The sequence below is a fragment of the Onychomys torridus genome, chromosome 2 (assembly GCF_903995425.1).
Source record: "Onychomys torridus chromosome 2, mOncTor1.1, whole genome shotgun sequence".
Classification (NCBI taxonomy): Eukaryota; Metazoa; Chordata; class Mammalia; order Rodentia; family Cricetidae; genus Onychomys; species Onychomys torridus.
In genome coordinates, this window is record NC_050444.1 from 113,417,460 (window position 1) to 113,431,707 (window position 14,248).

Below are 14,248 nucleotides of genomic sequence, written 5' to 3' on the forward strand. Positions count from 1 at the left end.
GGTTTTTCTATTTCTGTGAAGAACATTGTGGGGATATTGATTGAGATTGCATTGATACTATAAATTGCTTTTGATAGAATGATCACTTACACAATATTAATTCTAATAGCCCATTAGTATGGGGATATTTCTATTTCTTTATATCTTCCTCAATCTCTTTATTCAAAGATTTAAAGTTTATTAAATCCCTTTGGAAGTCTTTTGTAGCATTCTTCTTTGTTAGGGTTATTCCTATATTGTTTTTTGAGACTATTGTGAGTGAGAGTGTTTAGTTAAGGAAGAGATCATAAACTTGAGAGGAGAAGACATTCAGAAAGCTGGAGGGAGAGTGAGATTTGTCAGAATGATGTGGATCACGGACAAAGTTCTCAAAAAATAAATTATTTAAAAAATGAATAACATAAGAAAAGTAGGGAAGGATAAGAGAATTCTATTTATGAGGTGGAATTTTATTTTAGTGAAAGGAGATAGAGTAGAGAGAACTGGGTGAAGAAATCTGAATTTTATGTCAGGGAAATGGGATCACCAACCAAATTTAAATGTTTGAAGGAGAGGCTAAAGCTGATAGGTTTTGAAATTCTTTCTAAATGATGTGGCAAACACACACAATTTTATTAGAATTCGTCTCTTTCATATATATATATATATATATATATATATACATATATTATTCTTTAAAAATGTTTATACATATATATTCTTTGAAACATTTTTTACTGCTTCTTTTATTTTTTGAGATTATAATATAACTGTATCATTTACCCTTTCCCTTTCCTCCTTCCAAAACCTCTCATGTACTGCTCCTTGCTTTTCAAATTCAGGGCCTCTTTGAAAAAATTAATTGATGTTATTTGTGTATATATACATACATATATATATATATATATATAGTTTTTAAGAATACATATATATTCTTTATATATATTATACATTATATATTACAATAAGAAAAATATATATTACAATAAGTGAAAATACAATAAAGACAAAGTATAAGACAAATAATACCTGAAACAAATTTACACGTTGGAGACAGCCCAGCCAATTCCAACTGGGATCAATTAAGGCTGACTTAGCTCACACCTGTAGATGTGAGTGCACATGGTAATTGTCATAAACCACCCAAATGCTAGTTGTTAGATGGCAACATTTCTTGTAATAGCTGGCCAGGACAAGGAGGGGAGTTTACAAACAAAGAAATCCAGGGGTGTGAAGATCACTAGAATCACTACAGTAAGATAGAATAGGACTCTGATTAGATCAATAACAGAGGGAAAAAAAGAAAGAGACACTGGAAAGGACTAATTTAAGGAACTCAGTGACTGGTTGGACATCAGAATTATGGAGTGAGATCAAGAAGGCTCGTCTACATTTCTCGCTGGTGTAAATGCAGGAGTGCATCAGAGACCATTTGGAATCAGGTCAGAGGAAGATGAGCAAGAACAAACACCCTGCTTTGAACATGGAGAACTGAACTGTAAACACACATGTAGGTGGGAAGTCTATGCATCTCTACAATGAAGGCAAAATGAAGGTTCTACCATGTAGCCGAATGCCAACCATGCAACAGGGCTTTGAAGAGCACCGTTGCAGACTGGCAGTGATAGCTAGTAAAATGAAAGCACTCCCAATTTTATCTTCATACTGCCAGATGCTATAGGCACTCGAATTCATATTTTAAAATCATGTGACTGTCTTTAATGTTAGTCACACATTCCTTAAAAGAATTTTTTAGCAGAGAAATCGGAACTAATGTTTCTGAGAAACTGTGTGCATGTTTGAAACATTTTCACAGGTTTATCCATAGGAAGAAAATAATTAGTTACATAATAGCCCAATTCTTATCTTAGGAGACGTTAGACAACTCCTTCTAGATCTCCAAGCCTCATTCAGGTGTGAGGTGGAGGCTTGTCCTGTTGATTTCTCTATGTCTTACTATTCTTACATATATAAAGTGTTGTGTTTTCATAACATGCTAAGCCTTACCTCCTATTAAGGGCATCCTTTCACCATCATCTGCTATTTGGTATTTGCTTGCGTCCTTCATGCTGGATCAGTCTTCATCAATAACTTTTCTTTAGGGGGAGAATTAATCTGTCCAGATTGTGGGCTACCTCCCAGGCTTATTTTTATCTATGTGTGAGTGATAAAGATCTAGAGGTTGTTCTGATTGGTGTGCTTCTGTAACTACAGCAGGATTCCATTTACCACTTAGTCAAGGTGGTAATGAGGGTTTCTGTACCAGGCAACTGTGGCTGCCATCTGGCAAGCCAGCATTACATGCCTGCCTGGCAGACAGAACCAATTAGTCAGTCCCCACACCTCCCAGGAGGCCTTCCTGTATTTGGTAACTGGTGTCCCACACTGAGCCTCTTACAAACCCATAATGAATTCTAAGTGGAGAGAGGAAAGTCATTTCCCTTTGGTATTACAGAACCAGCAGAGACTCCAAATCTAGGAAGTCTATGAGCTGAACTGCTGATACAGCAAACTTCTTCCAGGTGGTCATGGTAAATGCATATTCCATGTCAGCAGTGAAGAACTGAACATAGGGAGATTAGCATCGAGATTAAAATTAGTTTATGTGCTACAATGGCTTTGTTTGTATCCAAGCAAAGGAGTGGACTCAATCTGGGAACAGCAGGGCCTAGAATCTGAGCATGAATCATCAGATAACACTTCTCAGCCTTATGATAGTGGCAAGGTAACTTACCTCATCTGTCAGTTTTCTTCTCCATGAACTAAAGATGTGTTCCTTGCATCACTGGGTGATTTGGGATAGAAAGTAGCAAATCATGGCTGCTAGCTTTAACTGTGAGGAAGGAGTTCTTAAAGTTATAGATAGGACAAATCTTTATCTTGCTAATAGAATCCTTGTTTGTGAAATTAATTGAGCAGGAGAGCAAAGAATACATACATAATGATTCTCACTCTACATTAATATATACAGGCCACCACAACTGGTTTTCATTTTCTTCTACCTTCTATAAGTTGCTGAGCAAGGGAGAATCCTGTTCCACACCAAGAACTCAATCATGAGGGAACTCTAGGGAGACACAGACTGCTTGGACACAGACACAGACTACTGATCTGAGGTGAATCTAGTCTTGAAAAAGTGCTTGGAAGAACAAAGGTTGAAGTTTGTTGGCCAACTTGTTGGAAGCGAGAGGATGGAGATTGTGGAGTTGGAAGATCACCCATTCTTTGTTGGGGTGCAGAATCACCCTGGGTTGCTGTCCAGTCCTTTCAAGCCCTCCCTGCCCTTTGGCCTCCTTCTGCCTTCTGTCTGGAAGCTTCCATACTACCTGCAGAAAAGTTGCCAGCTCTCACCCAGGGACTTTTACAGTGGCAGAAGCAGGAGCAGCTGCCGTGACTCTGAAATCACTGAACTGAAGTTTCCACCAATAAATCAGGACTGATATGGATGATTCTTCAAGAAAGCCTTCGACTTTTGATACTTTACAATTATGATTTTACAATCTGCTTTTGACACTTCCTTTAAATTATGTTTTTATTAAGATTATTTTATTATGGGGGAAAGGTATCTAGAAAACTTCGTCACTCGCATGTCCCATCACTTATATTGGATCCCGCAACACACATATTTGTGCAACAATTCCTTTGCAGATTGTGTGTTTCTGACTTGGGAAGTAAGACTCTGGATGGTACCTGGCAGTGGCCAGCAGATGAAGGCCATCAACCACCTTGTTTTTCCGACCACTGGAGTCACTGTCATTCAAGTGTGTTGCTGGTTTTTTTCCCCTGACGTGCCAGAATGTCCAGTGCTGGACTACTAACTGGGTGTTGCTGGAATCTCAGTACTACTGAGTTCTGGGGACTTGGTTCCAGCTGTGGTTAGCCCTGGCCATCCAGAGGGGTATTTGGTTCTTCAGTACATCAGACAAGCTCTGTCTATGAAGTGTCACATAGAAACCCTGGGTCTCTGGCTGCACTTCCTATTCTTAGGGCTGAGAACAAGAACACTGCTTGCATCAAGGAATCCAGAAATAAGGAATCATGGAAAATAGCACTGAAGCCCTCTCTTGTCTATGCAGCATTGATGTGAGTGTATTTTTTTTTCCTTCCAGAATGGTGTTATTGCAGTTGAAATGCAATTCAAAAAGTTATTTTCTTAATGTGACAAAGTGATGGGTATGGCCATGTGCCCACCCTATGGTGGCTGGCTCAATGTATCCTCCTAACTTAATAAATAATTAGAACCATTAAAAAAAAGAAAATGAAAGCCACTAGATTTTCCATTTTAGGCTTTATTTTCTAATTATTTATATTATGTTGCTTTCTAGCAATTGTGTAATATTTCATGATTAGGGAAATCAATTAAAATTTAAATAAAGTGAAAGGCTAAGGGTGTAGCTAAATTAGTATAGTGTTTATCTAGCTGGCACAATGCCTGAGTTACAGCCTTAGCACCACATAAACCAGGCATGGTGGTGCATTCCTGTAATCCGAGCACCCAAGAGGGAAAGACAGGAGGAGAAAAGGTTGAAGGTAGCCCTGAGCTAAAAAGAGAGTTTGAAGTCAGTTTGGGATAAATTGGACCTTGTATAGAAAAAAAGGTGGAGGAACAAAAAAGGCAGGGGATATGGAGCAGTAGGGAGGAGGAGCAGAGGGAGGAGGAGCAGTGAGGAGGAACAGAGGGAGGAGGAGCAGGGAGGAGGAGCAGGGAGGAGGAGCAGGGAGGAGGAGCAGAGGGAGGAGGAGCAGGGAGGAGGAGCAGGAGGGAGGAGGAGCAGAGGGAGGAGGAGCAGTGAGGAGGAGCAGAGGGAGGAGGTAGAAAACAGTAGTGGCAACAGTGGATCAGGAGTCTTATTTGGACACTTATGAGTCACTTCAGCTTTGGAGTCTCAGGTTGTCATCTGTCATAGTGAGAGAAGCAGCAGTGGCACCTGCCTTGGGTGATGCAACACAGAGAATGCAAATAATAAGATGTACTGGAAGCACCTGTTCATAATAAAGTGTCTTCTTTTTTTAACTGTAGTGTTGTTACCAAAGTCATTCTTGGGAGTGACAAAGCAAGACATAAATCAATGCCAGAATCAAAATTAGAGAAAAACTCATAGACGTTTAGATGTTCATACAATATTATCTTAGTTTTGCTAACTCATTCTTCCTTGCTCTAAGTAGACCAGGGATTTCAAGGACTAATCGTGAGAAAGCCAATATAATGTACTAAATGGAGGCCAGAAGGTCTGGGTTTCAGCCTCGGTTGTACCACTAACTTACTGGCCAATTTACTTTCATAAATGGAATTTAGTGCTCAGCTGGAACCTTCAGAGTGCATTCTGAAATCTACTGGTGGGCTGTCAAGGACTCCAAATATATAATATTTTGCCTGGTTCTTATGCACAGAAAATCAGAATCCATAGGCATTCATTTCCTCATATGGATAAAATCTAGCTGGCATCCCAGTGATTTTTAAAGGGCTATTAAAATTATAAGCTAAAAATATTTCTGTTTGAGTTTTATGCAGACTTTAATCAGTATTCCACTAAAATATCTGGCTGTCACTTAATGCTTGGCAGCATTGCAGAACGCCTACTGGATGTATCCATTTAATTGAAATTTCAGTCATTTTTGGAAATGTCACTTTGTTATCAATGAATCATTAGTTTTTTGTCTTGATTTGGATCCAGTTTTCAATTGGTGCTATACTTGGCTTTTAATTTCAAATTACTAATCATTTAAATTTATCCTTCTCAACACAGCTTTTATGGATTGTGTGGATGGTTACTAGCAGAGTCCAGTGATATGCCTTTCTATCAAGACAGTTTGGGGATTTTTTAAAAATTAGACATGGTTGCATGGGATGCAACAGGCAGACTTTCCTGTTCCAGCAGACTGAAACCTTACATGGTGTGCTGGTTAGATTCTTGTCAACTTGACAAAAGCTACAGTCATCTGGGAAGAGGGAACTTCAATTCAGAAGATTCCTTCTTTAGATCAATGTGTAAGCAAGTCTGTGAGGCTTTTGTTGATTAATGATTGATGTAGGAGTGTCCTTCCTATTTTGGGTGATGCTACCCTTGGCAGATGATCCTGGGTTCTATAAGAAAGCAGACTTAGCAAGCAAAGCAGACAGAGAGAACCAGTAAGGGTTATCCCTCAGAAGTCATTGCTTCAGTTCCAGACTCCAGGTTCTTGCCTTCAGTTCTATCTAGCCTTTATTTTTCTTCATGATGGATTATAAACTATAAGGTAAAACAAAGCTTTTCCTCTTCCCTTAGTTGCTTTTGATCATGGTGTTAATTACAGCAATAGAAAGCAAAGTAAGACTTGAAGACGGATCTTACAAGGACTTATTAATAGAAAGTTCTTGGGAGCCAGGTATGATGACTTCTAAAAGATCACAGAGACATGCCAAACCACAGCTAACCTCACCTCAACAACTTCTTAACCCATCCTGTTTCCTCAAACTGGAAGCCTCTGAGTCCTCATCCAAATGGATCTCAACTGAACTGCTGCTAAAAGCCTCAAAGCTTAAAAAGCTTCTAGTTCCTGGTCCTCATGCCTTACATACCTTTCTGCTTCCTGCCATCACTTCCTGTGATTAAAAGTGTGTGTCATCATGCCTGGCTATTTCCAGTATGGCCTTGAACTCACAGAGATCTGGATGGATCTCTGCCTCTGGAATGCTCTGTGTTTAATATAGTGGTTGTTCTGTTCTCTGACCCCTAAATAAGCTTATTGGGGTGCACAATATATCAACCACATAAGACACATGGCTAGTTATACTTATTACTATATTGATTACTGATTATCAGTGAGTTTGCCACAGGTAAGTTATGTTGAACAACTCAATTCATTGTAGACAAAGATGTCATACATAAAATCCCCTTGAATTTTATTTTAAGTTGAACCATTTATAATTTCTATTCTATGAAAAATGTACTAATTTCCATTTGTATAAGTTTGTGTGAATTTGTTTTTCTCTGTATTTTCCTAATGAATTAGCAAGAAAGGCATTCCTATTCTTGTTACTCACCCTGCCATCCAGGAATCTGTTACTGAGTTCTCCTTTTAAGAACTTTTGACTGCTCTCTGATTTCTGATTTCTGATTGGGTGCTTACTGTCTTCCTTATCAGCTGGGTTAGCAGTGATTTGCTGTTCAGAAGGGTCGGTGGGTCTTAGCAGGTCTCTGCTCACCTGCCTTGCATAATCAGCCCCGGGTTTCTGGAGTGTGGTTTGAGGTTCTGTCTTCAACTTCTCATTCTGCTTTCTGCGAAGAGAGAGTTTGCACCTTGTCAGTCATAAGGTACACTCATCATGCACAACGTTGGCATGTGAAGCAGAAGGTGTTAGGAAGCGTGAACAGCAGAAACAGCCCTGTGGGATATAGTGGTAAACATGGCTGTCTGTCTAAGCATCATGCACCAGAGAAAACCCATGCTACTATTGGTCTTCCCAGACTATCTTTTCTGTACTCAGCTTGTGAATAATCTACCTATCTACTCCAGAACACTTACTATAAGAAATGTATAGAGTCAAAACTGAATACTGACCTTTAGCACATTGCTCACTTATATATCAAATAGGTATTTCTAGCCTTTGCACCTAGAAGAGGAAGTAAGTCAGAATGTTTTGCCAGGTCCAGGCCTGCTCTGTCTCTCCTTAGTTGTTTTACCCAGAAATTTATTTTTTTTTTCTCAGTGGTCATCCAGCTCATTTCAATGTTAATCAGAAATAAAAAGAATACAAGCTATAGGAATGATTTAATTTAACTAATAAACAAAAGTAAACACAGTCAGCCTTGTTTAATAAGTAATGATTTATGAATAAAAATAACAAGGTATTACTTTATATGTACAAAATTTCTTTACAAATAAATCAAGAGCTGGCAAAGAGACATATCTCTGATAACATTAGTTCAGTCCCCAGGGCCCAGATGGTAGAAGAAAACTGACTCTCACAAGTTGTTCTTTGACTTCCATTATAGTACCTGCCTGCCTCCCACAGACACAAAAAAGTAAATAATTATAATAATTAAAAAATAAATTAAAATGCCAATGGCCACAGAAACAGATATAGTTTTTAAAGTGATGTCTTGTAGAGCACCAAAAGATCAAAGAGCTAAAACTTTTTAATACATAGACACATTCTAAAAAATATGTACTAATGAAAAATGCAAAAGATATGAAAACCTTAATAATATATGTATATAATGAATACTCCTCTGTTTTATAACTGAATACACGAAACCATTAGAACAGTTGTGAATAATTTTAATGACACAAATATCCAATTATAAAAATAAATGAAAATGACCATTTCAACTATGAAAAATGTATGCATACGATATGAAAGCATAGTAAGTCAAAAAAGTCTGCCAGAAATTACTCAGTATCTCTGGGTAAGAAACCTAGGCTGTTAGGTTATCTCTAGGAAGTCACATTCTGTCAATCTATGTTGTTTCTCTGTTTACTATATGACAAAATATTGATTATTATGAGAAATAATTACTTTCAAAGTAGCTATACCTGGTGTCAAGAAAGCATTTTATCAACTGCAGTTGTTATTAATGATGAAGAAAATTTGTTTTAAAATATGACTTATGTCTGAGCATGAAACAGATGGTCCAGTATTTGTTGATCTGATCCAAGTTAAACTATGATCAGTCCTTTGAATAAATGTGTAGATTTTATAGTTATCTTTTTTGTAATGGCACATGAAATGAAAAAAGAAAGTTTAGAAAGAGAAATTCCCAGGGACTCAGGGGAAAACCCAAGAGCATAGATTCAGCAGCAAAACAGAGAGGATGTTTCCAGAAAGAAGTTCTGACAACATGTTCAAATGCCAGTGCATTCTGCAAAGTGTCTCCAGTTTAGCCATATGGACAGTATCAGGAATCTCAGCAAGGGGTGTATGTGAGGGTGAGAGGGGGTTCGATAATCTAGTGAAAGTGGACACTAGAATGAAGTGTGTGAAGGCAAGACAGCATCTAGGAACCATAGACAGAAAGTGTAGAGAATGGTGTGAAGAAATCTATCTATATGAGGGGAGGAGGGTGGCTATAGGCACATAATCTGGGTTTTCAGACAACTCTTTCCTACCATTGCATTGAAAGATGGCGAAGACTTTTTCCACACATTACAACATGAATGTGAAGGAGAAGATGTCACTGGAGAAGGGCAGTGGACCCAATAAAGTAAGATATTATGTTAGAGAGGTCCAGTGCGGGAAAGAAAACAAGGAAGATGCAACCAGGGACATGTGTAGGCAACATTTTGTGTTCGATGACAACAGGTTGATAACTGCTAACAGCTTGATTTTTTTCTCTGATAGCATGGCAGTTACTTGTTAAGTCTCCCTGGTAAGTATGTAACAGAGAATCTGAATTAAGGAGAAATTATTTTATTTATCTGGTATGAAGGGTGAAAAAGAGACCTGGGTGGCTGGATGGGAAATGAGGACAGGTAGCCAGCCAGGTAAGATGGAGAACACGGACTTTTTAAACATCAGTTTTGGAGTATGGATGTTCTCTTCTGGAAGTCCTCCCCACCCCTCATGGAGATGAAGAGGAAGCAGTGGGATTCACCAAGGACTATGCCTTTCCCAGACTGGTTGAAAGACAATAATGAAAGGCAGAGTGTTAGAAAGAGGGAGTGCATATTTGACAAATAGTACTTAGAGAGAGAAAAATAGACTTTGGTTTCTTTATTCAAAGTACTTAAATTTTCAATAAAAACAACAAACTATAGAGTTTGAAACTTTATAGTTTAGAACTGATCTAGACTTGATTCTAGGAGTCAGGATAATGATTACCTGTGGAGGTTAATATAGAGTACAGAAGGGAGTGTGGGGAACTTTTGAGGTACTAGTATCTTCCTCTTGAATGGGACATTTGCTGCATGACTGTATGATGTTTGTGAAAATCCAGTGAATGGTAAACAAGGAGTATGTGCTTTTATCTCAGTGCAGATACAGTTCTCTTAAATGTCCAGAGAAAATGGCATAAAACTTACAAATATATCTCCCTGACAATACATATCTAGTGAACAAAGAATTAGTACTATTTTATTTGGTGTCCAGAGGAAAGAGGCATAACTATGGTCTGTGACAACTAGTAATAAAAACTTATTGTTTACTTCCCTGATGCCTACCCTATAGTTCTTCCCATATCTTAGTCTATTTGTTTCTCATATCAATTCCATAGAATTTTTCAGATAAAGAAATTAAGGTTCAGAGATTTTAAATGACTACATGACTGTTCAATGGTAGACTCTGGTTTAAACTATCTACTAGATACCCAGCTTTGTATCTTGTAGGCAGTAGAGTCATAGAGACCATGGAGGTTTGGGATTGTGTGAGGACCTGAAAATAAACCAAAGCAAGAAGTGCAGACTTTGAAGGCCATGGAGCAGACATAACACCTATAGATGAAGGCAAAGAACCTATATCAACTTTGCTTTACATACCTATAAAACCTTCTCTTGGCAGACTCAAGACAGAAATGCCCAAGAGATTTTGCAATGTATCTGCCTGTCTTTTAGAACAACCACAGTAGATGTGAAACCAAAAATAACCTGTTAGGTCTGTTTCAAGTAAAAACTGTTTTTTTTTTTTTTTTTTTTTTTTTTTTTTTAAAATACATAACACTTAAAAAATTAACATAAAGTAGACTCTCCAGCTGAGAAACGACATGTGTCTCTGCTTAGCACAAACAATTCTTCAACACACATTTTTTGTGTGTTGTTCACAAACTCACAGTTCTTTCTTCTAGGCAGTGTGTTAACTACCTACTTTACTGAAAATAGAAGTTTGCCATTTTAAAATAAAGGGGGAAACACAGTATCAGTAATACCTTCAAAGCCTAGCTGTTAGTCCCCCAAAGCCACTTTTGACCTGAGCTTCTGATCCTTAGTGGTACTGTGAAGAGCTCAGTGGCATCCTGGGCTAGCGCAACGAGGGACAGTTATAGTGCTACTAAGTGCTAAGTAAATTGCAGGAAGCTGTCCAACTGTTCCCTCTCCCACACTGGAGAATTGCTGTACCCAGGCCTTTAGGGATACACATTGCTGAAAGTCAGAGTCTTGAGGTTAGAGAGAAACACTGCAGGTGAGTCGCAGAATCCTTTGAGCTGGTGATGGAGGGTCCCTGATGGCTCCCCCATGTAACTCCACCTCTCCAGATCACACATTTCATTTGGATTACATAAAATCTCAAATAAAGGACCAGAGGGGGTAGCAAAAGGTCACCAAATACATCTTAAAGGTCTGCCAGCCTTGGCAGCCAATCAATGTCCCCAATTTCCAACCATGTGCCAACTATCTGGAGTAGACAGTATGGAGAGTGACAGCACAGGGGCTGGTGATCTAATTATAATTTTAGTAAAATGTTCTTATTTAAAGTCATAAAATATCATCAACATAGTCAGGTTCCTGGTTGTCATCTTCCTTTTTTAGAAAGATATTAAATGTAAAATAGCAATTGGAGAGGGAATACACCTGAAATATCTCCAAACTCCACTCAATATCTGAAGGATAATTCTGATAAAGTAGGTTGAAAATATTATTATGAAAATCTGTGAAGGTTTTAAACTTTTTTTCTTTTTTAAGATATGAGAATATGGCAAATGATTTAATTTCCAGAAAGATGTTAAAATTATGTTAATTTTACTCCTGTACCCATACCCACATCAAATCACTTCTCCATCACTAGTGATGCCATACATGTATATATCACCCCACATAAAGTCACATACATTCCTTCATGCTTGATTCATGGTATCCAAAGTAGATATATTGCTATGGTAAACATAGATGATTAAATTATAATGCTACCTTTCTAGTTGGTAGAGACTTATGACATTAACCCAGACCCATATGGCTCCAGAGCCTGCATGCCTCAGTTTCACACCTGCAATTTTCAAACTATCTATAAATAGGGTTTTAAGTCTCTTGTCCTTAAAATGTTAATGCAAATTTTAGTGAAAACTAACCCAGAGTGGTCTCTATTCTTCCTTTTCACCTAGTGTCTTTGTAGAACACCAAAGTGGTCATTCAGCCAGTGTTTGTATTTTCCCAGAAATAGAGATGTTAAAATCCCAAAGTAGCTCAACTCCTTATAACATTAAGCCAAGTTCTGGGATTAATGAAAATAATCAAAGTTTATGTTTTCCAGTCCATTTATACTATAGTATTTGGGAGAGTAGATCAAATTTCTCAAATTGGCACGATCACAGAAGGTATAAAATTAGTTACTAACCCAACCAGCAACTGTTCTTTGCTGTGATTTTAAATTGTAGATGATAATGATCTCAATATCTCTGCTCTCCTTACATCTCTCTTCATACATATAGTTTGGTAGTAATAGATATGTATGTACCATGGACCTTGTCTTCTGTTTTTGTTTGGGTATGTGTTATTACCTCCTTATTCTGATGGTGTAGACATGCATTAAATCTAGCCATTGTATTCAAACAGTGTTAACTTGAAGAACTCATTAAATAGAGGAAGTACACATTTAAACATAAAATTTTCAGTAGTGTGACAATTGAAAAATCTAAATTACATAAAAAGAAATATGAATCCAGCCGGGCAGTGGTGGCGCACGCCTTTAATCCCAGCACTCGGGAGGCAGAGGCAGACAGTGAGTTCGAGGCCAGCCTGGGCTACCAAGTGAGTTGCAGGAAAGGCACAAAGCTACTCAGGGAAATCCTGTCTCGAAAAACAAAAACAAAACAAAACAACAACAACAACAAAAAGAATTATGAATCCATAGGAGAGGTTCAAATTGCACCTATTTAAGAAAGATAAAATGGCCTCATGAAAGAATTACATATAAGTCAGTGTTAAAAGAGAAAATAGAGAAAGAAGTATTCCAGGAAAAATTGATCAACTGACTCTTGAGAAAAGTGGTAGTGTTTTGCAACCTACAGACCTCATATTCATATTTCTGGTTGACAATATACTGTGGGTAAACTTACACACCAATAATTTAAGTTCTGTCATATTTTAAATGTTTAATAGCTTCTCGCTGTGTTTATACAGCAGAGTCTAACCCATCATGTACTGTTAAGATTTAGTCACAAAATTTTCATTAATTTAAATACTTTGTTCTGTGAAATGTATCCCTTTGGTGCTTAGATTCATGCTATTCTCTTGCCTAAGAAACTGACCAGATGGACTCAGTCAGTAGTTCTCACATCTTCTGCTGGGTGGCTTTAGCACGGGATGAGGTTTCCCCTGTAATTTGGCTCAGTCTTCCCATGTCTCTATACTAAAGACCACTTCCTCCATTATAGTGGCCTGGGCTATACAGAATGCTCCAGTTAATTTCAGCGCCATTCTTCTCGTGTTCTTTCCAGATTTAATGCTGGTAGATGCTGACCCAACATCCCTGTGCTGCATATTGGAGTTTTCTTAATCTGATTCCATATCTCTGTAATTAGTCACAACTAAAGCTTTCTAATTATGGAGGGTAAATGCACAAATCTGTTTACTACTAGAACCCAACCTTACAATTTATGGAAGTCTAAGAAATGAACCATTACGTTCAACACTATCTATTTTTACAGAATTGAGCCATAAAACACTTACACCAGAGTATGTATAGGTTTTTTTGTTGTTTGTTTTGTTTTGTTTTAAGGCACAGTCTTTATTGGGTTCCCTCTGGGAGTCCAATGGTCATGAGGATCTCGGTGAACTTGCTGACCTTCTTCTCTTTTCTGCCTGCTTCTGTAGCCTCCTGAGCTTCTTCCAAAAATGGATCTTGATCTTTTCCTTCTATTGCTCCTACAGAGTGGTTGTCACTACCTGGCGCTTCCACCAGATCTCATGAGCCTGATGCTCAGGTATGCAAACTTTCTAGTAGGTTTCAATTATACAATCTTCTTGTCATAGGGTGGAGGGATCCCACTGAGGCATTCAAGGCACCCTGATCTGGCTTGGTCTTGTGAGGCAGTTTGCCTCTCACAGTGCACCACAAAATGAAGCTCCAGGCTCAGAAGTGGTAGGGACCCAAAGAAGGGTTGGTGTTCATCTGATTTCAGAAAAAGGCCAGGTACTTTAACTTGTTTCTGTAGAAATTTCCAGAAATGTTGATGCCCTTGCAGAGCACAACCACCACCATCCAGCTCAGCAGCATCTGCTTGACCACAATGGCTGCCAGCCAGCCCAAAAGATGGCCTTGACCACCTAGTAATAAAACCTGCCCCTCTGTCATCTTCTGCAGCTGCCTGGGATTTTTCTACTGCTGGGGATCTGTCCTGGTTAGATTGATCAAAGATAG

The 14,248-nt window shown here is 38.3% G+C and overlaps 1 protein-coding gene and 1 pseudogene across 1 annotated transcript in view; both read right to left on the bottom strand.

Moving 5' to 3' along the window:
- Positions 1-14,248, bottom strand: part of C2H1orf87 (chromosome 2 C1orf87 homolog) — a 75,325-nt gene that overhangs the window by 55,053 nt on the left and 6,024 nt on the right. Inside the window, exon 2 of the mRNA XM_036180085.1 lies at positions 7,004-7,238. Coding sequence (XP_036035978.1) covers positions 7,004-7,238 — 235 coding nt within the window. The remainder of the gene's footprint in view (positions 1-7,003; positions 7,239-14,248) is intronic.
- Positions 13,616-14,182, bottom strand: LOC118577378 (annotated as a pseudogene).